Raw genomic sequence first — 23967 nt, forward strand, 5'->3', positions numbered from 1 at the left:
AGTTCTATTTATGAGTCAGTTTGCTATCCTGACTCACACAGGGATTGACATTTAGCTGGGAGGGTTACTGTAAAATACCAGAGTATGGAATGGCACTGAACACCTTTTCTGAGGCCTAGACATGTAGTGTACACTGTTTTGTCCCTCTTCCACCGATTCTGTAACTTTTTCAAAGTAGTTGACCAGGTTAACTAGGCAGGACCTGCCCTTGACGAATCTGAACTAGGCTGGGTGAAGAATGTAGGTAACCTATATCTTTACTTATTAATTCCATAATGACCCTTTTCATAGCCTTACCGATGAGACCATCAATTACTAGATCTGTTGAAGCCCCAACACTATGCAGGGAAATGACTGTTGCTGTCTTCCATTCATCAGGCATGAAACCTGTTTGGAGTCTGAAACTGAATAACTTCTATACAAGATCAGGAAAGCCAAGTTTAAGTCTGACCAGTAGGCAAGCCTAGTATGTTATCTGGCCCCATAAATGTAGTGTCCTTGGACTTAGCACCTAGAGAACTTGTTCTTGGGAGATTTCAGATGGGGTATAGGTGTGGGGGTGTGATTTAAAAATACTTGAGGGGAGAAGGGACATAAAATTTGACTTATAGTAAATTTGCCATGTTCTCTGGACTCCTGTATGTGATAACATTTAATACTAGTTCTGTATAGTGCTGAGCATGGTTTCTGAGATTAACATGTTTAAAGAAGGTATATAACAGCACAGAGAGAACACACCATGGCCACTTAGAAGCTAAAAATACTTTAATGTAGTGAGTGCTTTTGTGTCCTACCTGGGCACTTCATCAGACATACAAAAAAACAACAATATTAACCAAGAGACAGAAGAAACTGTATGGGAATTGAAACAGTAACCCCTAGACTTAAAGCAAATAAATGTAGACTGGTGATACCTTTTTCCACGAACAACAGTGACATTTAACAGATTACAAACAGAAATTGGGGGATTTTAAAGAGCGACGAAAAGATTATGAGTGTAGTGGGTAATAGACCTAGTTATTCTTACAAGAACAATAAATCATTGAAAAGACTGATCTGCTTTCAAAATCAAATTGATCGAAGGGTACAGTCTGACAGAATGGGTACTTCTGGATGCAGAAAGTGTAACTACTGTCAGTACATGACTAATGAGGGTAGTTTTATGCATCCTAGTGCAAAAAGGAAATATGACTTCAAACATTATACCAATTGTAGCTCTGGAGACTTGGTTTATTTAGCAAAGTGCATCAAATTCTATATAGGTAAGACCAATCATACCTTAGAGAATGGGTAAGAGAGCATTTATATGCTATTAAAAGAAAAGACGAGAGCAATGCTCTAACGAGATGTGTTGAGTTATGATTTCACACACAAATTCAAATTCTTAGCCGTAGAGTTAATTAATAAAAGTATGAGACTAGGTAATGTTAAGAACCATACTGAGAAACGTGAGATGAGGTGGATCATGAGACTGCAGGCTGATAAAAACTGGGGATTAAATGACAGGGTCAGTTTGAAGCCATTTTTAATAGACCTTTGAAACACTGACTAGTATCGTTTCATTTTGTTTCTTTGTTTTTGTTCTTTTGTTTGCTTTTTAATTTCATAGTTTTTAGAGGGTTTAGCGAGGGTAAACAGATAGATGTTAGATATATTTATAATGCACTCTGTAGACAGTGAAATATGGAGGTATATAATGAATATGTTTAGCTTTTAAACTGAGAAAATGGCCTTTTTGCATTGTATTGGAAATGTTAAGTAAATATTGACATCTGGTGGCCACTTTATGAATTACATGCAATGTAATGTATGTTTCTATATACTTATGTATGTTGAAGTATTTAAGATTCTGAACGGTTACATATATATGTGTGTGTGTGTGTGTGGGTATATATATATATATATATATATATATATATATATATATATTCCCCCCCCCCCCTTTCTTATACATTTTATGTTTCTATGAAATATTAGTGAATATTCTCTATGATGTCCCATTATGGTATCATACATTTTGGGTTTAGTGATTGCACTGATTTTAAATTTTATAACGTGGTCAGTGACTGACTAATTGTTCTGTGATGTAGATATTTATACTTGACTGATATTGTTTTTTATATGTCTGATGAAGTATCCAGGTAGGACACGAAAGCACTCACTACATTAAAGTATTTTTAGCTCCTAAGTGGCTGTGGTGTGTTCTCTCTGTGCTGTTACATATTCTCATTGTGGACTTTTGGTCTTTTATTTCGGAGAGACACTTGATTCTCTGACAACTGTTTGGTTTTACATATTTAAAGAAGGCTTTGTGGTTATTTGCCTGGGTGGTTATTTTTGCCTCGTAGTTGGCTTTAGTTTGATTTGATAGTGGTCCGAAGTTCCTTGTTTAGTTTAGTAACATGGTTTTTAGCATCTTGAGAGTTACATTTATTTATGAGAGCAATTATTTTTTCTTTTATTATTCAGCCTCTATGTCTGGGTTCCATCACAGGGGTTTATTTTTGAATTTGGCGATGCATTTATTTCTGAGGGGGGCAGATGCACCTATGCAGTTATTTACATGTATATCGAATCTGGCAGTGAAGGATTCTGCATAAGCAAATGCACCTATGCAGTTATCTACATACATACAGAATTCGGCATTGAAGGATTCTGCATACGTAGATGGGTCATAAAGATTGAAAGGGCTTTTGAATTTAGCCAGATCACTTCGTTTTAGTAAAACAGCCTTCGCATTATCTCAGAATACCGAGGTACAGGAAAGATGCTTCATTCTTTAGTCTTAAAGTAAATGTGATTGACCTGTCATCTGATTTGACAAGAAAGGAAGTTATAATGGTCAGGGAACAAAGCTGCAACGTATTGCTAAGACCAAGTCCATGATTTTTCTCTGGCTGGGCTGAGGACCAACAGGTCCATGGAGTTTGTGTTGAAGTCTAGAAATATCTGGGCATACATGTTTGACAATGTGCAAATCTTCCAGTTTATGAAGGGATAGCTGAAGTTTCCTAGGAGAATGGTGTTTGGTTTAATATATAAGGACTCCATACTAGTTAGGTAGAAGGTATGCACTGAGGAGGACACAGAAGGGGGTCCAACAATTAGCTATGATACAACAAGGGGTTTTGTTAATAATAAGTTGGATGTGGAGGAGTTCCAGGTCATTACTTTGTCTAACAAACCTGGGGATGATGTGTTTTTGAAGAAGAATTAAACACTGCCACTTGTAGTACCTTCATTTAAATGTGATGAGCCTGAACGTGTGATAGACACTGAAACCCTGCAATGATGAAGTGCTTTCAATGGTCTTGAACTCTGTGATGATGCAGATAGCAATGTTTTCTACAGTAAGTAATGGTTATAGGGAACTGAGTTTTCTGTAAAGGCTCCTAGCACTGGGCAGCAATGCCTGAATTTTATCTGAATTCTGCTTGTCTACAATGGAAACTTTAGAAGGCTGACACTGCCTAAGAAAAGGCACAATGGTCATTCATAAGTTTGGACAAGAAATTAGCTAATGTATACAAAAGCTTTGGGGAAAGGTGCACATCATCTTTGACAAAGCAACTGGTACTAACATCTATTCCCAGCCAGATATATACCGTTCCCCCCTTTCAGTGACACCAGAAGCTACGACAAGCCAACTGTTGAAATCAATAAACTTTTGTTCGTATTGTGGCATCATTCTTGGTGATGGTAGAATGCTGCTCAGGGCTAGGTTCATGCCATCCTCAGACACATATTCTGAGAGCTCCATCATATCTCTATTCATTTTACACAGCCACAAAACAAACAACATCAGAACTTCTAGATCTAGACACCTACATTTTGCTTACAACAAAAACAGGACATGTTGGGGGATAGATATGTTTCTCAGAGAACTTCCATTCTTTGGAAAAGGCTCCCCATTCATGTGAAGTAGAGTTCCTCCCTAATTCTATTTTAAGTGCAAATTGGACCAATGGGTGGGTAATCAGAAATTCACCCTGGTTTGGCACACAAGTCTCTGATGGACAGAGGCGGTCAGTAAATCACCTCCTATGTAAATTAAATTTGTGGGTCACACTTGGAGTGCATGGCAAGGCTTATAAGGCCCTAGTGGTCGTTAGTCCAGTATGAACCTATGAACCAATACGCACTCCATGGAAGTACATCTAAAGTCATTTACACCCATGTTATATTATGACAGTGTAATGTATGCAATTGTGCTGCAGGGACCTGGGAGTGCCTGCGTTATGTGTAGAACTCTGGCACCTTATCGGCAACTGACTGTGACCCTCTCTTTGCACAGCATATTGAATGGTGCATCTGTATGTCTGACTAAGGAGTCATCTACAACTAAGATACTGGATTGTGTGGAGGTCTGCCTTATGAGTTTTTGAATTAAGTAAGTGTGACCCTTAGATATATGTGTCATGTGGGGTGCTGCCTGTGATGTGTGTTTGGTTGCTGAAAGTGCTTGTTTCTTAGGTTACATTTAACTTTGGTTTAGGTAAGTTCCTCTGTTAAGAGCCTCAGCATATGTAGACCTATACATTTGGTCTAAGTAGTGGGTACTTTTATTGTTAGTTTCTGCGGTACTGACAACCTGCTTGTTGTTTGTTGTGGCTCTGAGAGAGACTTTGCCTCCAAAAACATTGTATAACTACATTTCTAACACAGAAGCAGAGAACTATCTCGCAAAGTGAAACAATAAAGCCTCAGAGGGAATTAATGCAGCAAAACACTTTTATTGAAGTATAAAAAACAGCATTAACATAGTTAAAAATCCATTTTCGTTTCAATAACTTCATCAGATGTGGGCTGAAGCATAACTCATCATGTTAAATGTTATGCTTTTTTTATACTTCAATAAAAGTGTTTTGCTGCATTAATTCCCTCTGAGGCTTTATTGTTTTACTTTGCGAGGTAGTTCTCTGCTTCCTTGTTTGGTTTTAATCACCTCGTTTTTGCCTTACTTTGGTTTACATTTCTAACACACTGTCTGCTGGTTTAAGTACTAGGCGTTTTGTCATTAAAAATTAGACAGTTACTACACTGTCTCAATGTCCATTTTAATAAGAACAAGATTGGCTGCAGAGATGGTTGGAAAATGCAAATCCACTGTCCCAGGTGCTTACTAATGTGGGCTAAAGGAAGAATTGTGCCTGTGGGGGTATGGTCGATTTACTGGAGATGCTACTTGTCTAAAACAAACTATCTAAGTCTACATATGAAGAGCAAGATCCAACCTAGCAGGAACCAGAGCCTCTTCTCACAACTATTTTATATTTAAAGTACAATACAAGCAGGGAGAAGTAGGTTATATAGAGAAACTTAAGGCTCTAAATGCCTGCATCTATATAGTGCAGTCAGCAGCATCATTGCATGATGAGCACAGTTACAATAAATTGCTTTAGTTATAATATAGAAAATATGCAACAAAAGCAGAACAGAGCAAGCACACCAACCAATATTACGTCACAACAGCAATATTTGATGAGCTGGTTACAGCACACTGGTAGGAGTAAAACAGCTAGGGACTACTGTCCAGCCTTTGCATGCTTCATGTCTCCTTGTTACATAAATTCTACTGGCATCCCTCCTCCCAGTTATAACTACTAAATGGGCATTTTAAGGTCCACTTCCAAAGAAGTTAGTGGTTGTACCTGGAACTAGAACCACATCTGTAAGTAATCCTAGAAGGATAAATTGGGTTTCCAAGGATTGCGTTGCAGTAACCTGGGATACAGTCAGGCACCTTAGGGTGGCCAGGGCATGGAAAATAATGAAAAAGAAAAAAAAAATGAATAAAAGGAGACGACAAGATAATGCATTCTTGGTCTTGCAGTATGACTGCCTACAGTTCTGTAAGGTTCCATTGTTAGTTTGTTGATGCCGAGTTGCATGAAAGAGTCAAACAAAAGTAAAAGGAATAACTTTCTGACATGAGTGCTTTATTTTGAGGGGATTTCATTTCTTTTAACTGATGCCAAAAATGCTGCATTTTAGGGAAAGAGTCAAAACCAGCAGAAGAGATTTTATCAGAGCAAAATGCATTTTTATCAAACTAAATTAGTCAAACAAATGGCTGCTGCTGGCAGGATACTCTGACTGTATATACTACACAGGGAATGAAATCATTCAGCCAGCAGTACAGTCTTAAAAGGCAAAGAGCTAAACCATGCCATCTAAATATGCAAGATACACCGTAAATTACAAGCTGTATCTGGATCTATGCAATAATACAGAGTACAATGGACTGGCTTCATTCAACATTAAGTTATCATATGGATTTTCAAGTTATCAGCAAAATACCAAACACTATGAAACATCAAAATAATTTTACAGACCTGATGATAGAGGTTTTAACAGACAGTGTGAGGCTAGAGGGCATGCAGAGGTTTCCCTGTGGTAGTGCTGGAGGAATAGGTTTCTGTGGCCTGTGTGGCCCCTTTCTCCGCCTCTTCTTGTGTTTTTTGGTAAGTGCAGGAGGTTTTGTTTTCTTCCTGGGTTTTCTTTGCTGCTGGTGCTGAATTTTGCGTGAGTTATCACCCCGTAAAAAATTATCCTTTAAGAAAGAAAAACATTTTTTTTAACAAACTGTTGCTATTTTAACAAATGCACTACCACATTTGCTTCCATAATCTCACTGATACAACAAGTTGTGGTTTAAAATTCAATACTTTCATACTCAGATGAGGTTTACATAAATAACAGACCAATTTTACCTAAAGAAAGCAGTGCAATTACATGGACTGCTGCTATAGCTATGGGAAATGAAACAGGAGCACTGTGCCAGTTTTTGTTGTTAATATACCCTGTGATTTCATCTACAACCATTTTTCTTCATACTGCAAAACATATGACAGGGCAAAAAAGTGACAAGAGTTCCATAATGTAGAGGGACTGGGATAGGACTACTACCTAGATGATCAAGGATCATCTGGCAGCCTAGATGATGCAGCTTAAACTATGAATTACAGGGGAAGGCAAGATACCCCTGGCACTGTCCTGGAGAGAAATACCAGAAAAAGAGTGAAGGAATGGTCAGAGATTTCATCCTGTCCCCCCACAAAAAAGCAGGAAAAACAAAAGGCAGTGGGCAGGTGGGAAATAGAACAGGAGCAGTGATCTTTCTTGAACATCTACTGTTATGGTGAATGTACTCACACTGCTGTATTATATGTCTGAATTCCTGCTGCAGTAGTGTCATACGTCTCAACTCTCCAGATTTTCAAAGAATGTCCAGATTGTTACCGCATATTTTTTGTCTGTTCTCCAGAAAATTTGTGGTTTTCCGTTAAACTGTTGAAGATTGAAGTCAGTACATAACATATATCTGCATTTCAGACCTCATACCCTTCAGTAAATGCATGTCAATGCAAAACCTGTTATTCTAGGAACATATTGTTTATAAGAGCAATATTTAAAATCTGTCCTTGATTTTGGACCTTTTATCCCCCATTATTTTTGTTTTTTTCCAGATTTCTTGGACTTGAACATTTAGAGGTGCAAGAAGTATTTGACCAGGGAGCAACAAATAATGGTAGATGTTTTTAGTATGATCATTGTTGCAGATTTCACTGTTAGGATTTCTGCAGTATGTAAGGCCTGACATCTAGCCCAGCTTTGATAGCACTGCACCATTATCCCTGGTCAGGCTGAAGGCTTCCCCCAGGGATGGCAGTATATCCTAGGTATTAAGACACAGGGCAGCCTAGAAATATTTACTCCTTTCTTACCCATGAGTACCAGTAATAGCACTGCATATACTGTATGTAAGGTCCCAGGCTAGCAGTTGCCCTTCCATGACCTACCCTTCTTGGGCTGTGATAATCAACCCAGGAAATCCAGTTCACACCATACAGGCTTCGACTACAACATTGAACAAACTGGCTGGTATTGGGGGGAGTGGTGACCCGACATCGATTCCACCATTGGATGCCCACCAGAATTACCTCAGAAGGAGGGAAACTACACTACAACAGTGATCCTGCTTGAATGTCTGTTATTATGGTTAATTTCTTACGCCTACATTACGTTCTTCGCATCAATCACTATTGCAGTCATAACATTTTTGATGATGCCCAAAGCACAGTACTTTTGCTAGGAGGTTAGATTGTTCCTGGAGGGTAGGTTGCAGGAGATCTTACAGGACTGAAACAAAAAGCTTGCTCTGCCCCAAGACAAAGTCTAACCTACAGTTTCTGGAAGAAGTGTATACATGAGACTAAGTGGCTGCTTCCAGGAAAGCTTGGGTGTTTATCCCTACCCCTCCAACAAAGGCAATGGTAGCTGCAGTACCTCTAGCAGAATGTTGCCTAACATGCCCCTTCATAGCCTTCCTGTGAGCAGAAAAGCAAAATTCGAAACAGTGAGTTAGGTTTGTAGGGTACTGGACAGTAATGTTAAACGGGGTGGTGACGATGATGATGCAAAGTTAGAATAGCAGACTACAGTTATAAGGCAGGAAAGGGTAGAAGAATTTGTTGGGATGTAAAGATAGGGGCTTGCATGTATGAAAGGATGAACTGTTGTGAAGAAGTCGGCTCCAGGGTGCAGAAAGATAAAACAATGACTGCAACCTACAGAACACCAGGATCATTTAACAATGTGCACACTTGAGAATCAGGCTGGCAAAGGTGGACATTTGCAAGTGATGTTAACTTACCTATCCTGGAGGGAGGTAACATGGCCCTCTGCATGACTGATGACCAGCAGAGGTGAATGCTTCAGCATATAGGAACATGGGGCAATATGTGCACTGTCCATCAAAATGCATGTCTATAAAATAGTTGTGATTTAACCCATGTGTGGAAGCATGCATGACTACTGGGATAGAACTGTGGGAATCATCTGCACATCAGATGCTGAAGGATAAAGAAAATAAGGCTAAATAATTAATGGATGATGGCCTCCTATGACTAACTCTCACTCACAGGGAATAAATAGGCCATTTGGGTTACAGAAAGGTAGAAGGTTGGTAGGCACACAGAGAAAAAGAAAAAATATATTGTAATGGGAGAAAAGCCAACGCAAATTTAAGGCGAGCTCTAAAAGAAAGTACAGTTGTGTACACTTACCATAAATGTAGATGTTCGAGTGTATTCACTGTTGCAGTCATCACATTTGGGTTATCTGCTTGCAGTAGCCCTCAGTCAGCCTGATTATCAAAGTCTTGGGTCCTGTGTCGGTTGCTGTCTCATCTTCCGTAACATCAGGTAGTCAGGGGTATAAAGCATGCAGCCGACACCATTACATCAGTTTTTCTTGCCCCAGATGTCCCTAATGGGAAGCAATTAAATATATATATATATACAAGGTTATACCTCGAACAAAAAAGCAAATACACCAAAAAGCCTTTACGCATAGTAAAGGAGAGGAGAGGTATAGCCAAAAGAAGTCAGGAGGCTGGAGGGAGGGTAACCAGTACTGCAACAGTGAATACACTCGAACATCTACATTTATGGTAAGTGTACACAACTGTATTATGGTCTTCATGTTTCACTGTTGCAGTCATCACATTTGGGTAGATTCCCAAAGCTAAGGATGGGAGGAGGAATTTAGACAGTATTAGGACCAGCTACAAGGCCCTGCAAGACTGCAGTGGCAAAGCCAGCTCTGGATTTTGAGAAAATTGGTAAATGGTAATGCTTGGTGAAAGTATGTACAGAACTCCAGGTAGCAGCTTCTAGGATGTCCCTGGTAGGAACACCTCTGAGAAAGGCTGTAGAGGTAGATGTAGCCCTGGTTGAATGGGGTCTAATCCCCTGTGGGATAGGCTTTCCTTGGTGCTTACAGCAGACATGAATGCAATGGCCTATCCATTTAGAAATGGTTTGCTTTGAAATAGCCTTCCCCTCTGCCCCTGCAGCAAATACCACCAGCAGTTGTTCAGATTTCCTTTGACTTTTAGTCCTGTCCAAGTAAAATCTAAGTTGACTGTGCACATCTAAGGAGTGCAGTATCCGTTCCCCTTTGTTCTGTGGATTAGAAAAGGTTGGCAAATGAATGGACTGATTAAGAGCCACAGTGGATACCACCTTGCGCATAAAGAAGGGATTGGTCTTGAGGGACACCCTGTCCGCATGAAAGATGATGAAAGGCACCACTGCCATAATGGCCTGTAATTCAGATACCCTTCTTGCTGAAATGATTGCTAAAAGGAAGGCTGTTTTCCAAAAAAGGAATATTAACTCTGCACTTGCAGCTGGCTCAAAAGGAGGAAAAGTGAGTTTCTCCAAAACAAAGTTAAGGTCCCAGGCTGGAGTTGGGGCTCTCCTGGGTGTTCTTACGTTTTTGGCCCCTCTGAGGAACTGCTTGAGCAGTGGATGAGAGAAAAGGGGTGGTTCTGTGTTGTAATGAGATGAAATGGCTGAGGCGTGAATTTTGATGGAGAAAAAAGGCCCTTGTGAAGCATTTCAGTTAAGTATTGAAGAATCTGAAGTAAATTGGACGCTGCTGTGCCCATCCCTTGAGTTTGGTTGCAAGCACAGAATCTTTTCCATTTTTCAGCATAAGATTTTCTAGTACTAGGCCTCCTTGACTCCAAAATGACATCCACCACTTGTTTACTGAGGGATAGTGACGGAGAGATTAGGTGATTAGCCAGGCTGCCAGGTTCAGGGTTTGAAGCGGAGGGTGCAGAATCTGGCTCTCCTGCTGTGACAGCAGGGTAGAGGTCTGAGGAAGGTGCCATGGAGCCAGCAGTGACAAACTGTACAAGACAGGGTACCAGTGTTGGCGTGGCCAGTCTGGTGCAATCAGTATCGTCTTTGGTTTGTCCTGTTTGAATTTTAGTAGTACTTTGGAGAGGAGAGGCGGAGGAGGAAAGGCATAAACTGACAGACTTTTCCAGCTGAAGGACAGAGCATCCACTTTCCAAGCCTGTTTGTGGGGAGTCCTTGTGCAGAATTTGTCCAATTGGTAGTTCTGGAGGGAGGCAAACCTGTCTATATCTGGGCTCCCCCATTTGTTTATCAATATGTTGAATGTCTTTGGTTCCAGTTTCTACTCGTGTGGGTCCATGAGATTTCTACTTAGTTCGTCTGCCAGTGTATTTAGTTTTCCTGGCAGGAACTGAGCCTGTAGGTGCACTTGGTAGTTCAAGGCTGTGTTCCACAGAGCTATGGCTAGTCTGCAGAGGGGGTAAGAATAGGTACCCCCCTGCTTGTTTATGTACCACATAACAGTGGTGGTGTCCGTCTTTACCATTAACTGTCCTGGAAGAATGTTGTCCTTGAAGGCTGTCCGAGCATTCTGTACAGCTAGCATTTCTTTTTGATTGATATGCAGGTGCATTTGACTTGGGTTCCATTTGCCCTGAATGGACTTCCCTGCCAGATGAGCCCCCCCCCCATGCATAGTCTGATGCGTCTGTTGTTAGGGTTTGGGTGGCAGGGGGTAAAGTGAATAGTAGTCCCTTGTTTTGGTGGCAGGCCTCTGCCCACCAAAGGAAATCTATCCGTAGGCAAGGTATGATAGGAATCATTGCTTCTAGATCCTGAGAATATTGATACCATAGGCTTTTTAGATACCATTGTAGTTTCCTCATATGCAGTCTTACATATGGAATTAGTAGAATGCAGGAGGCCATGAACCCCAAGGCTTGCAGTATTTGCCTTGCTGATAGCAGGGTTTTTGTGGCCATTAGTTTGAAGTAAGTTGTCAAATGAATCGGTTTCTCTGGCGTGAGGAAAGCCATCTGGGAAGTTGTGTTCAAGCTTCTTCCCAGGAATATAATTTATTGACAGGGTACCAGATGTGATTTCTTTTTGTTTATGGTGTACCCCAGACAAGTTAGCACCTGTTGTACAAATGTCAGATGATTCAGAAGTATGTCCTAGCTTTCTGCTTGAATTAGACAATCGTCCATGTATGGGTATATTTGGATATTAATTTGCCAGCAAAATGCAATGACTGGAGCTAGGCACTTTGGCTTATCTACTGCGCCCAGGGTATTCACAAAGGGCAGTGCAGAGAACTGATAGTGCATGTAGCCTGCTCTGAAGCATAGGTATCTTCTGCAAGATTCCCTGATTCGGATGTACAGGTAGGCTTCCTTTAAATCCAGTGTTGCCAACCAAGCATCTTTGCCTAGCATAGGAAGTAACTGGTGAAGAGTTAGCATCTTGAATTTTGGAATCACCAAAAAGGTGTTTAAGATAGAAAGGTCCACTATAGGATGCCATGAGTTGTCTTTTCTGGGTACCAGGAAAAGTCTTGAGTAGAAACCTTGTCCCTTTTCCTCTTCTGGTACAGTTTGAATAGCCTTTATGCTTAAAAGAGAGAGTACTTGCTTTTGAACCTCTGCCCACTGATTTGGGGGTAGATCTGGCCAACAGTTTGGGGTTGGTAACGTGTGGAAGTGAAATCTTTATCCTTGGGAAGCTATATTTAAAACTCATTTGTCCTGGGTAATGAGTTCACAGTTTTTTGCCTGCAGAGCAGTCTTTCCCCCTAAAGGAGCAGTCAGTTGAGAAGTGCTTGGAAGATTTAAAGTTAAGTCATTGAGACAGTTTACTATAGGGGGAGTCTTACTACTCCCTGATTTGGAAGTGGGAGCCCCCACTGCTTAGTCCTGTGCTTACCCTGGGATTGAAGCCTGGGTGTTCTGCTGGTTCTGGGTTTGGACTGAGAAGGCCTGGAAGAGGCAGGAAAAGACAAATTCTTAGAGGGTCAATGCCTACTAAATCTTGGAGGCTGTACTTGTAGGAAATATTTAATAGTTTGCATAGATTTAGTTTTTTTCCTCCATCTTTTTAAGAACAAGTTCTGCTTTGTTGCCAAACAGGCAGTCCTGATTTAAGGGAGCATCCAGCAATTTAGCTTTAATGTGATCTGGCAAAGATTGCTCCTAAAGCCAAGCATGCCTTCTAAGTACAGACCCAGTGACAGCAGCCCTGTAAGATGCCTCTGGTGAATCAAAACCACACTGCAAAGTATGCTTTTCAACCTGTTCAGCAGAATGCATTAAATCCTGTAAATCCTTATTTTCAGCACAGTCAGGAATCAACATAATTTTCTGTTTAAGCAATCCAATAATCTGCTGCTGATACTTTAACATATGAAACTGGCAATTTAAGGCCCTAATGGCCAAAGCTGCAGAAGTGAATACTTTCTTATCCCATCTATCCAGCGCCCTGGAGTCTCTATCAGAGGGGGTAGGATTTTTGGCAGTAGTAGCCTTAATGCCCTTGGGTCCCTGTGAAATGGTTTCAGGATCCGCAGTAGGATTTTTAAAAAGGAACCTGGGAGAGTCAGGAACCCTGTAATATCTATCAGGTTTTCTGGGAGCAGGAGGTAAAGAGTCAGGGGCCAAGCTAGATTCTGAAAAGGCATCATCAACAATGTCTAGTACAGGAGGGATAGCTAAAGACCTGTGTTGAGGCAGGAGTAAGAAATCCCTAAGCCTCTTTTTAGAATCAGAGTAATCTTGGCTTTCCCAGCAAAAGTGCTCCCTAAGAGTATGCAAAGTTTCACCAAAAGAGAAATCCTCGGGGGGGCAGACGGAATACAGTCCTCAGCATCCGAATCCTCATAGGTAGATAAGGAATCATGGTCATCAGAGGAAACAGAAATTTCAGAATCCTGGTCAGAAGTATCATATGCAAATTCAGTTCTAGGTCTCTTAGAGGGGGAAGGTTGGCTTCCCCTGATTAAAGTAATAAGGTCTTCAGCCATTCTTATCATTTGTATTTTAGGCAAAGAGGCCTGACCATGCGGTCTGGGCATCAGTTTTCTAGGCATGGCACGAGTTTTAGGCCTTGAAGAAGAAGATGGTGTCTGTTTAATATGCGAGTCAGTAGGCCTGAATACACCCTCAGAAGCCGGTGCCTGCACAGTGGCTCCGGACCCATTCAATGTAGAGACATACGCAGGTTCCACAGTTAAAGCATCTCGTGGCATACCGGACTCCGAATGGGTCTCAGTAGAGGCTTGCGAATCTGAAGTAGTGGGTATCGGGGGCTGCGAAAGGGCCTCACTGAGTGCCTGCGAACTTGTGACTGGCTTAGGAGAAGCGTCGTCGGCAGCTTTGGACCTGAGCGGCCTGTCTCTGTCTTTATCTTTGCGTTTTTTCAGAATGTCGGTAGTCGGATGGCTTACGGAAGACATATCTGGATAATTGAACTGAGTACCAAAATATTTAGAAGCGTAAATATACAGACGACAAATAGTTCGTTGATTAAATAAGGCACAAAACCGACAGTGAGGTACGTCGAGGTTAGGGCCTAGGCAAGGAATACAGTACGAATTAAAAGCTTTGTGGACTATTTGCTTTCCACAAGAAATACAATTATTGACATTTACCGACATCGGATTAGAGCAAGAAAAAGTTTCTCCAACAGGGTACTTGGCTTTAGTTGAAGACTTCGGTTCTGAAACTCGAAAACGAAAATTTCAGGAGTCGGCCGACCGGCACTTGCGAACTGCTTCTGCTTCGGCAGACAGCAAGAAAACTGAAGTATGGCTGCATGCATACCCTGACTACCTGACGTCATGAAAGATGAGACAGCAACTGACGCAGAACCCAAGACTTTGATAATCAGGCCGACTAAGGGCTACTGCAAGCAGATAACCCAGATGTGATGACTGCAACAGTGAAACACGAAGAAAGTACAGTTGTGTACATGTATCATAAATGTAGATGTTCGAGTGTATTCACTGTTGTAGTCATTACATTTGGGTTATCTGCTGGCAGTGGCCCTCAGTCGACCTGATTAACAAAGTCGTGGGTCCTACGTCGGTTGCTGTCTCTTCTTCCGTGATGTCAGGTCGTCAGGGGTATAAAGCATGCAGCCGACGTCATTACATCAATTTTTCTTGCCCCAGATGTCAGGTGCCCCCCTAACGGGGAAGCAATTAAATCTATAAATATACAAGGTTATACCTCAAACAAAAAAGCAAATACACCAAAAAGCTTTTAAGCATTGAAAAGGAGAGAAGCAGTATAGCCAAACGAAATCAGGGGGCTGGAGGGAGGGTAACCAGGACTGCAACAGTGAATACACTCGAACATCTACATTTATGGCAAGTGTACACAACTGTACTATGTTCTTCACGTTTCACTGTCGCAGTCATCACATTTGGGTAGATTCCCAAAGCTAAGGATGGGAGGAGGAATTTAGATAGCATTAGGACCAGCTATAAGGCCCTGCAAAACTGGAGTGTCAAAGTCAGCTCTGGATTTAGAGAAAATTGGCAAATGGTAATGCTTGGTGAAAGTATATACAGAACTCCAGGTAGCAGCTTCTAGGATGTCCCTGGTAGGTATGCCTCTGAGAAAGGCTGTAGAGGTAGATACAGCCCTGGTTAATTGGGATCTGATCCCCTGTGGGATAGGTTTTCCATGGTGCTTATAGCAGAAATGAATGCAATGGCCTATCCATTTGGAGATGGTTCGCTTTGAAACAGCCTTCCCCTCTGTCCCAGCAGCAAATGCCACCAGCAGTTGTTCAGATTTCCTTTGAGGTTTAGACCTGTCCAAGTAGAATCTAAGTTGTCTGTGCATATCTAAGGAGTGCAGTATCCGTTCCCCTTTGTTTTGTGGATTAGGAAAGAAGGTAGGCAAATGTGAATGGTCTGATTAAAGGCCACACTGGATACCACCTTTGGCATGAAAGAGAGATTTGGTCCTGAGGGACACCCTGTCCGCATGAAAGATGATGAAAGGCTCCACTGCCATAAGGGCCTGTAATTCAGATACCCTTCTTGCTGAAGTGATTGCTAACAGGAAAGCTGTTTTCCAAGAAAGAAATTTTTAAATCTGCAGTAGCAGCTGGCTCGAAAGGAGGTAGAGTGAGTTTTTCCAAGACAAAGTTAAGGTCCCAGGCTGGGGTTGGAGCTCTCCTGGGTGGACTCAATTTTTTGGCCCTTCTGAGGAACTGCTTGAGCAGTGGATGAGAAGAGGGGAAGTTCTGTGTTATAATGAGCTGAAATGGCTGAGGCGTGGATTTTAATGGAGGAAAAAGACAGGCCCTTGTGAAGCATCTCAGTTAAGTATTGTAAAATCTGAGGTAAATTGGGTGCTGCTGTGCTCATCCCTTGAGATTGGTTCCAGGCAGAAAATCTTTTCCATTTTTCAACATAAGATTTTCTAGTACTAGGCCTCCTTGCCTCTAAAATGATATCCATCACAGGTTTGCTGAGGGATGGTAAAGGAGAGATTAAGTAATTAGCCAGGCTGCAAGGTTCAGTGTTAGAAGCTTAGGGTGCAGAATCTGGTTCTCCTGCTGAGACAGCAGAGAAGGAGTCTGAGGCAGATGCCATGGAGATAACCATGACACACTGCGCAGGAGGGGGTACCAGTGTTGGCGCAGCCAGTATGGAGCAATCAAAATCATCCTTGGTTTGTCCTGTTTGATTTTTAGTAGTACTTTGGAGAGCAGAGGCAGAAAGACATAGACTGATAGGTTTTCCAGCTGAAGGACAAATCATCCACTTTCCAGGCTTGTTTGTGGGGAGTCCTTGTGCATAATTTGTCCAATTGGTAGTTCTGGGGAGAGGCAAACAGGTCTATATCTGGGCTCCCCCATTTGCTTGTCAACATGTTGAAAATCCTTGGTTCCAGTTTCCACTCGTGTGGGTCCATGAGGTTTCTGCTTAGTCCGTCTGCCAGTGTATTCAATTTTCCTGGCAGGAATTGAGCTGGTATGTGCACTTGGTAGCTCAAGGCTGTGTTCCACAATGCCATGGCTAGTCTGCAGAGGGGGTAAAAATGTGTACCCCCCTGCTTGTTTATGTACCACATAACAGTGGTGTTGTCCGTCTTTACCATTACTTGTCCTGGAAGAATGTGGTCCTTGAAGGTTGTCAGAGCATTCTGTACAGCTAACATTTCTTTTTGACTGATGTGTAGGTACATTTGATTTGGGTTCCATTTGCCCTGAATGCACTTCCCTGCCAGGTGAGTCCCCCATGCATAGTCTGATGCATCTGTTGTTAGGGTTTGGGTGGCAGGGGGGTGGTGTGAAAGGTAATCCCTTGTTTTGGTGGCAGGCCTCTGCCCACCAAAGGAACTCTAGGCGTAGGCAAGGTATGATAGGAATCATTGTTTCTAGGTCTTGAGAATGTTGACAACATAGGCTTTTTTGATACCACTGTAGTTTCCTCATATGCAGTCTTGTATATGGAATTAGAAGAATGCAGGAGGCCATGGCTTGCAGTATTTGTCTTGCAGATATAGCAGGGTTTTTGTGGCCACTTGTTTGAAGTAGGTTGTCAAAATTCATTTGTTTCTCTGGTGTGAGGTAAGCCATCTGGGAAGTTGTATTCAAGCTTGCTCCCAGGTATATAATTTGACAGGGTACCAGATGTGATTTCTTTTCGTTTATGGTGTACCCCAGACAAGTTAGAACCCTTTGTACAAAGGCCAGATGATTCAAAAGTATGTCCTGGCTTTCTGCCTGAATTAGACAATCGTCCAGGTATGGGTATATTTGAATATTTCTTTCCCTGCAAAGTTCAGTAACTGGAGCTAGGCACTTTGTGAATACCCTGGGTGCAGTAGATAAGCCAAAGGGCAGTGCAGAGAACTGATAGTGCGTGTAGCCTGCTTTGAAGCATAGGTATCTTCTGCAAGATTCCCTGATTGGTATGTGCAGGTATGCTTCTTTTAAATCTAGTGTTGCCACCCAGGCATCTTTGCCTAGCATAGGAATTAACTGGTGAAGAGTCAGCATCTTGAATTTTGGAATCTCCAAAAAGGAGTTTAGTGTAGACAGGTCCAGGATAGGACGCCATGAATTCTCTTTTCTGGGTACCAGGAAAAATCCTGAGTAGAAACCTTGTCCCTTTTTCCTCTTCTGGTACCAGCTGAACAGCCCCCATGCTTAAGAGAGAAAGTACTTATTTTTGGGCCTCTGCCCACTGATTTGGGGGGGTAGGTCCGGCCACCAGCTTGGTGTTGGCAATGTGTGGAAGTGAAATCTGTATCCCTGGGACACTAAATTTAAAACCCATTTGTCCTGGGTAATGAGTTCCCCAATTCTTTGCATGAAGAGCAATCTTTCCCCCAAAGGGGCAGTCAGTTGATAAGTGCTTGGAAATTTTAAAAGGAAGTCATTGAGACAGTTTACCATAGGGGGGAGTTTTATTCCCAGATTTGGAAATGGAGGCCCCCCACTGCTTAGTCCTGTGTCTCCCCTGGGACTGAAAAATTGGGTTTTTGCTGTGTCTGGATTTGGCTTGAGAAGACCTGGAAGGGGCTGGAATGGACCAATTCTTAGAGGGCCAGTGCCTACTAAATCTAGGAGGCTGAACTTGTAAAAAATATTTAACAGTTTGCATAGATTTAGCTTTAACTTCCATCTTTTTAAGAACTTCCTCAGCCTTGCTGTCAAACAGGCGGTCCTGATTTAAAGGAGCATCCAACAATTTAGCTTTAACATGATCAGGCAAATATTGCTCCTTAAGTCAAGCATGCCTTCTGAGCACAGACCCAGTAACAGCAGCCCTGCAAGAGACCTCTAATGAATCAAAGCCACATTGCAAAGCATGTTTTCCAACTTGTTCAGCAGAATGCATTAAATCCTGTAATTCTTTATTTTCCACACAGTCAGGAATCAACATAATTTTCTGTTTAAGCAGTCCAATAACATGTTGCTGATACTTTAACATATGAAACTGGCAGTTTAAAGCCCTAATGGCCAAGGCTGCAGAAGTGTAAACCTTCTTACCCCATCTATCTAGCGCCCTGGAGTCTCTATCAGAAGGGGGTGGGATTTTTAGCAGTAGAAGCCTGAATGCCCTTGGGCCCCTGTGAAATTGTCTCTGGATCTGCAATAGGATTTTTAAAAAGGAACTTGTGGGACTCAGGGACCCTGTAGTATCTGTCAGGTTTTCTGGGAGCAGGAGGCAGGGAATCAGTGGCCAAATTAGATTCCGAAAAAGCATCAACAACAATGTCTAGTACAGGAGGAATATCTAAAGGCCTATGCTGTGGTAGGAGAAGGAAATCCTTAAGCCTCTTTTTTGAATCAAAAAAATCCTGGCTTTCCCAGTGGAAATGCTCCCTTAGAGTATGTAAGTTTTCCCCAAAAGAAAAATCCTCAGGAGGGGAAGCAGAGGGAAAGTACAGTTTTGTACCTACCATAAATGTAGATGTCCGATAGGTATGCATCTGCAGTCCTAACATATGGGTTGTCCTGTCTCAGGCAGCCCTTCGGTCGGCCGGATTCCAAAGTCTGGGTCTGGCCTCGGCTGATGTCGCACTTCACCCGACGTCATAGCTGCTGGGGTATAAAGGCATCAGCCGACACCATTTTCCTCAGTCTTTCTTGCCGCGCGGTGCCCGAAGCAGAAGCTGTTCGCAAGTGCCGGTCGGTCAGATCCAGAGATTCCTACTACCGAAGACTTCTAAAAAGCTAAGTACCCCGTTGGGGACTCTTTCTTGCCTCAGCCGATGTCAGAAAAAGTAAATAATTGTTTAACTTGTGGGAAACAAATACCTCATAAGGATTTTCACTCTTACTGCCTTCCTTGCTTAGGCCCAGACCATGACGTATCAGCTTGTCTAGCCTGTGCTTCCTTCAACCGACGAACGCTTAGACGTCGGTCGGAGTTTGCAGAGGAGTTTTTTGGTCCCGCTTTTGCATACAAAATGCCGTCGGAGACTCCGACTACACAATTAGCTAAAAAGCGCAAGGAAAAGGACCGACACTCGCGGTCCGCGGTTTCGGCTGAAAGCACGGTTAGGCCAACCGCGAGTGTCTCAGTTTCGGCTGAAACCGAGTCCCCGGTTCTTCCTTCGGCCGAAAGCATGCCTCCGATAGCCGAGGTCTCCAGAGCATGGCTGAATCTGCTACTGAAATTACTGCTACAGAAGCAGGCACCCAGGATTTGTCAGACACTATTCCTTTAGACATATCTACCCTGCACGGGGCTGCTAGACCCCTGCTTCTATGTCTATCAAGGCCTTTTCCAGGGCTAAAGCAGCTAAATCTTCTAAGGCCTTACCTGCTAAAACTCCCTCACACAGGCCTACCTCTAGTTCCCAAATACTCAGCCTGGCTGAGGATCTTATTTCTTTGATCAGGGGATCCCAACCACACCCAGACAGGGCCTCTCAACCCCCTCCAGATAAGAGGTCTAGGACTGAGCCCCCGGAACCTGTCTCTACAGACTATTCCTCGGATGACTCAGATATTTCAGACCATCAGGAAGGCCCATATTCTCCTTATGAGGATTCTGATGCAGATGACTCCATTCCTTCTGCTTCTCCTCCTGAAGAATTTTCTTTTGGGGAAACCCTACATGCTATGAGGGAACACTTCCAATGGCAGGGCCAGGATTTTTCAGATTCAAGGAAAAGGCTAAGGACTTTTCTACACTTACCACAGCATAGGCCTTTAGCCATTCCTCCAGTACTAACAGTTGTTGATGATGCATATAATGATGCCTGTACTGCCCCTGATTCTCTTCCTCCGGCCCCTGCCAAGCCTGACAGATATTACAGGGTCCCGGACACACATTACCACTTGTATAAGGCTCCTCTTGCAGACCCTGAAACCATTTCACAGGGCCCTAAAGGTGTGGCAGCTGCCTCTGCCAAAAACCCTCTTCCCTCTGAAAGGGAATCTAGAGCATTAGAGAGATGGGGTAAAAAGGTTTATACTTCTGCTACTCTTCGCCAGGGCCTTAAACTGTCAATTTCACATGATTCAGTACCAGGAATTTTTGTTAGACCAGCTAAATAAAAAACTGTCCTCTCCTGAACCTATACACCGCAAGTCCCTTCAGGATTTGGTACATAACTCTCAGCAGGTCAGTAACCATTTCTTAAAATGTGGCTATGATGCACTGGAGGCTTCCTTTAGATCAGCTATGACTGGAACAGTGATTCGAAGGCATGCCTGGTTAAAAGAACAATCCTTACCAGACCATGCTAAGTCAAAACTCCTAGATGCTCCTATGGAGAAACAAAGTTTGTTTGGCTCCCCTGCACAGGAGGTTCTAAAGAAAGTGGAAGAAAAAGCAAAATCTGTCCAAACAGTCAAGGATTTCTTACAGATCCAACCTCCGAGGTTTAGCCGAAATTGGCCTTCGAAGAATTGGTCCTTTCCAGACACCTCCAGAGCACAGAGAGGCAGAAATAGATGCCCAAGAGGCAGAGGTCAATCTAGGGGTGCCTACAGGGGACGTCAGTGGCAACCTGCCAACCAGAGAAGTGCTGCCACAGATTCAACTACAACCACTTCGGAGTCCTCTGCATCAGAATCTTCATAAAAACTGGACAGAGATGATTGTGATTATTGGAACAACCTCATCTTTCAGTGGCAGAGAAAACCTAGGCAGAGCAGGTCCACCTTAAAAAATACAGCTATGAAGTCTCAGAGTTCGCAAGAGTCATCCTTTTCATCCACAGAAGCAAGCAGCAGCAGCAGCATCAACAGCAGGAAAAGTGTTTTGTTCGAGGAACTGAGTGAAGCAGGTGTCCAGCAGGGCGAGCAGAGCAGTGGTCAGAGAGTGAGCCCACAGCAATCAAAAAGCAAGCACAACTGGAGGTGGCATATTAGGAAGAAATGAAAATCAGAGAATTGGACATTTTGGACAACATTACTAATGATGTTGCCACATGTAACGAGGAGCATAATAGGTGTGTCTTGAATAATGTAAATAGTTCACATTCAGTGAGTCAAAGTGAAATGCTAAATATTATTAATCTATCAGATTTGCAGTTAGATGATAACATGTATAGTTTACTTTTGAAAGGAATGAAATTTGTGCCAACATATTTTCCAGCCTTGGCAGACATAATGTTAGAAATATGTGCTTTTTGTCGTAAACTACATCTAAAGGCATTTTTTTTTCTAAAAATAATTCAGAAAATGCAAATGGTAATGTAATGTGCAGCACTGATGAGGATGAGGAACCATTGCTTGAAAAAGCATGAACAGAATGCATTAAGGCAGTTAAGAAGCTTGAATAAAGTATGTTTTTGCACAGGCAGATAAGGGGGGCAATTGGTTAATAATGTCTAGAATGAAATACAACAATATGGTGAAGGAATTGTTGCAGGAACTTGGTGTTTATGAACAGGTGCTGTCAAATGTTCTGGATGCATATAATGACTTGTTGCTGGAATTACTTGAAAAGGGAGGGAAACTGGGATTTTTTTCCACCACTGATGTCAAAAAGTTACATGTAAAATATCCTAGAATGGCTAAGTTTTATGCCATTCCCAAGGTACACAAGGACTTAACAAATCCCCCTGGGAGACCCATAGTGTCAGGGGTGGGGCGATATCTCCAGAATATTGGCATTTTTCTAGGTGCACAGTTGAAAGAGCATTTGAATTGAGTCCTTTCACACATTAGAAATGGTAAAGAGCTCACAGACACTTTGGGAGGTACTGAGTGGCAAGAGGATTTTTTTCTGGGCAACTGTTGATGTTAAGTCCTTGTATGCCAATATTTCTCATCGGTGGGGTCTGGAAGCAGTAGCCAGACTATTGGGGGAAGGTCCCAGAACAAGTTGTATTTTACAGCAGTTGGAGTTAACACTGACACAATGTAATTAGTTTTGAGGATAATTTTTTTTCTACAGAGAACAGGAACTGCTATGGGGGCATCTTTTGCCCCATCTTATGCCATAATTTTTATGGGGTTTTTTGAGGAGAGCTGTGTTTATAGGAATACATACTTTTTTGAAAATGTTATAGTTTTCAAATGCTATACTGATGGTTTGTTTTTTATATGCAGCGGGGAGATTAGTGCTTTTGAACAGTTCATGTTGGAACTAAATCAGAATCAGTATGGCATCACAGTATCCTATCAAACTCATAGACATAAGGTACAGTTTCTAGATTTGGAGTTCTTTGTGGCTGAAGACAAGCTAGTGTCTTTTAAACCATTTTATAAGGAAACAGCGGCTAATAATTTTTTGAGTGCAGACAGCATGCATCCAGAACATTTACTTGATTCTCTCTCTTATGGAGAATTCAAGCGCATTAGTGACAATGTTCATGACAGAGCCACATTGGATGGGGAATTTAACATTGTTAGATGCAAGTTGATGAAGAGAAGGTATTCTAGCCAGGTGTTAAATAGGGCTGAGAAAGCAAACTGCTGGTCGGAGTGTATGGAGTCATTCAATATATCATGGGCGTGGAGATTATCATAAAGTGGGCAAGGATGATATATTTTTTGTTAACAAATTGTCCCCTTTTTCAGCTACATTGAAGGCGTTAGTGCACAGGTTTTGGCCTATTACACAGCAGGATGAGGAAGTGGGCAAAATTTTCAAGGGCAGGGTTGTTTTTTCTCACAGCGGACTTCACAACCTGAAGGAATTATTGAACAGTAGGGTAAGTAGGATGGAAACTGGTTCTAACACAATAGGCACCTTTAGATGTGGAAGGTGCAAGGTGTGTGACAAAGTCAAGAACATTTCAGGTACTTTGATTAATGGAAAGAAGTTCATTGCCCTGGGATCTTAGAGTTGCAGTACCAGTGGGGTTGTTTATGCCATTGGATGTGATTGTTTACCTGTAAAGGGGTATATATAGGTCATACCAGAAGAATGGCGTAAAGAAGAATTATGGAGCATTTGGGGGATGCGAGGCATGTTAGGCTTAATAATCCTGTGGCCCAACATTTCCACGCTGTTCATAATGGTAACACTGGCAGTTTATTTTTTTCTGTTTTAAACAAACCTTATGCAGTACAAGGCATGGAATATGGGCGCATTTTGTTAAGGATGGAAAGTAGATATATTAATAATTTTGGAACTCTGTGGCCCCATGGGCTTAATATGGAGTTAGATTTACATGTAGAGGATGTAATGTTTTAGTATGCATTATTTTATAAATGCATATGTATATATATATATATATATATATATATATATATATATATGTATATATATATATATATATATATATATATATATATATATAGAATGAATGATTTATATGTATACGGTAAAATATTTAAATATTTAAAAATTTGTTAATCTAAAGCTGTATAGGTGCATTGGCATGAA

The 23967-nt window shown here is 42.0% G+C and overlaps 1 protein-coding gene across 1 annotated transcript in view; it reads right to left on the reverse strand.

Annotated features, from left to right (window-relative positions):
• The window catches only part of INO80D (INO80 complex subunit D), a 1521357-nt gene that overhangs the window by 275608 nt on the left and 1221782 nt on the right, over positions 1-23967 (reverse strand). Inside the window, exon 9 of the mRNA XM_044075859.1 lies at positions 6336-6553. Coding sequence (XP_043931794.1) covers positions 6336-6553 — 218 coding nt within the window. The remainder of the gene's footprint in view (positions 1-6335; positions 6554-23967) is intronic.

Source organism: Protopterus annectens, chromosome 6.part1, assembly GCF_019279795.1.
Source record: "Protopterus annectens isolate FY-2018-M chromosome 6.part1, PAN1.0, whole genome shotgun sequence".
NCBI classification, from domain to species: domain Eukaryota; kingdom Metazoa; phylum Chordata; order Ceratodontiformes; family Protopteridae; genus Protopterus; species Protopterus annectens.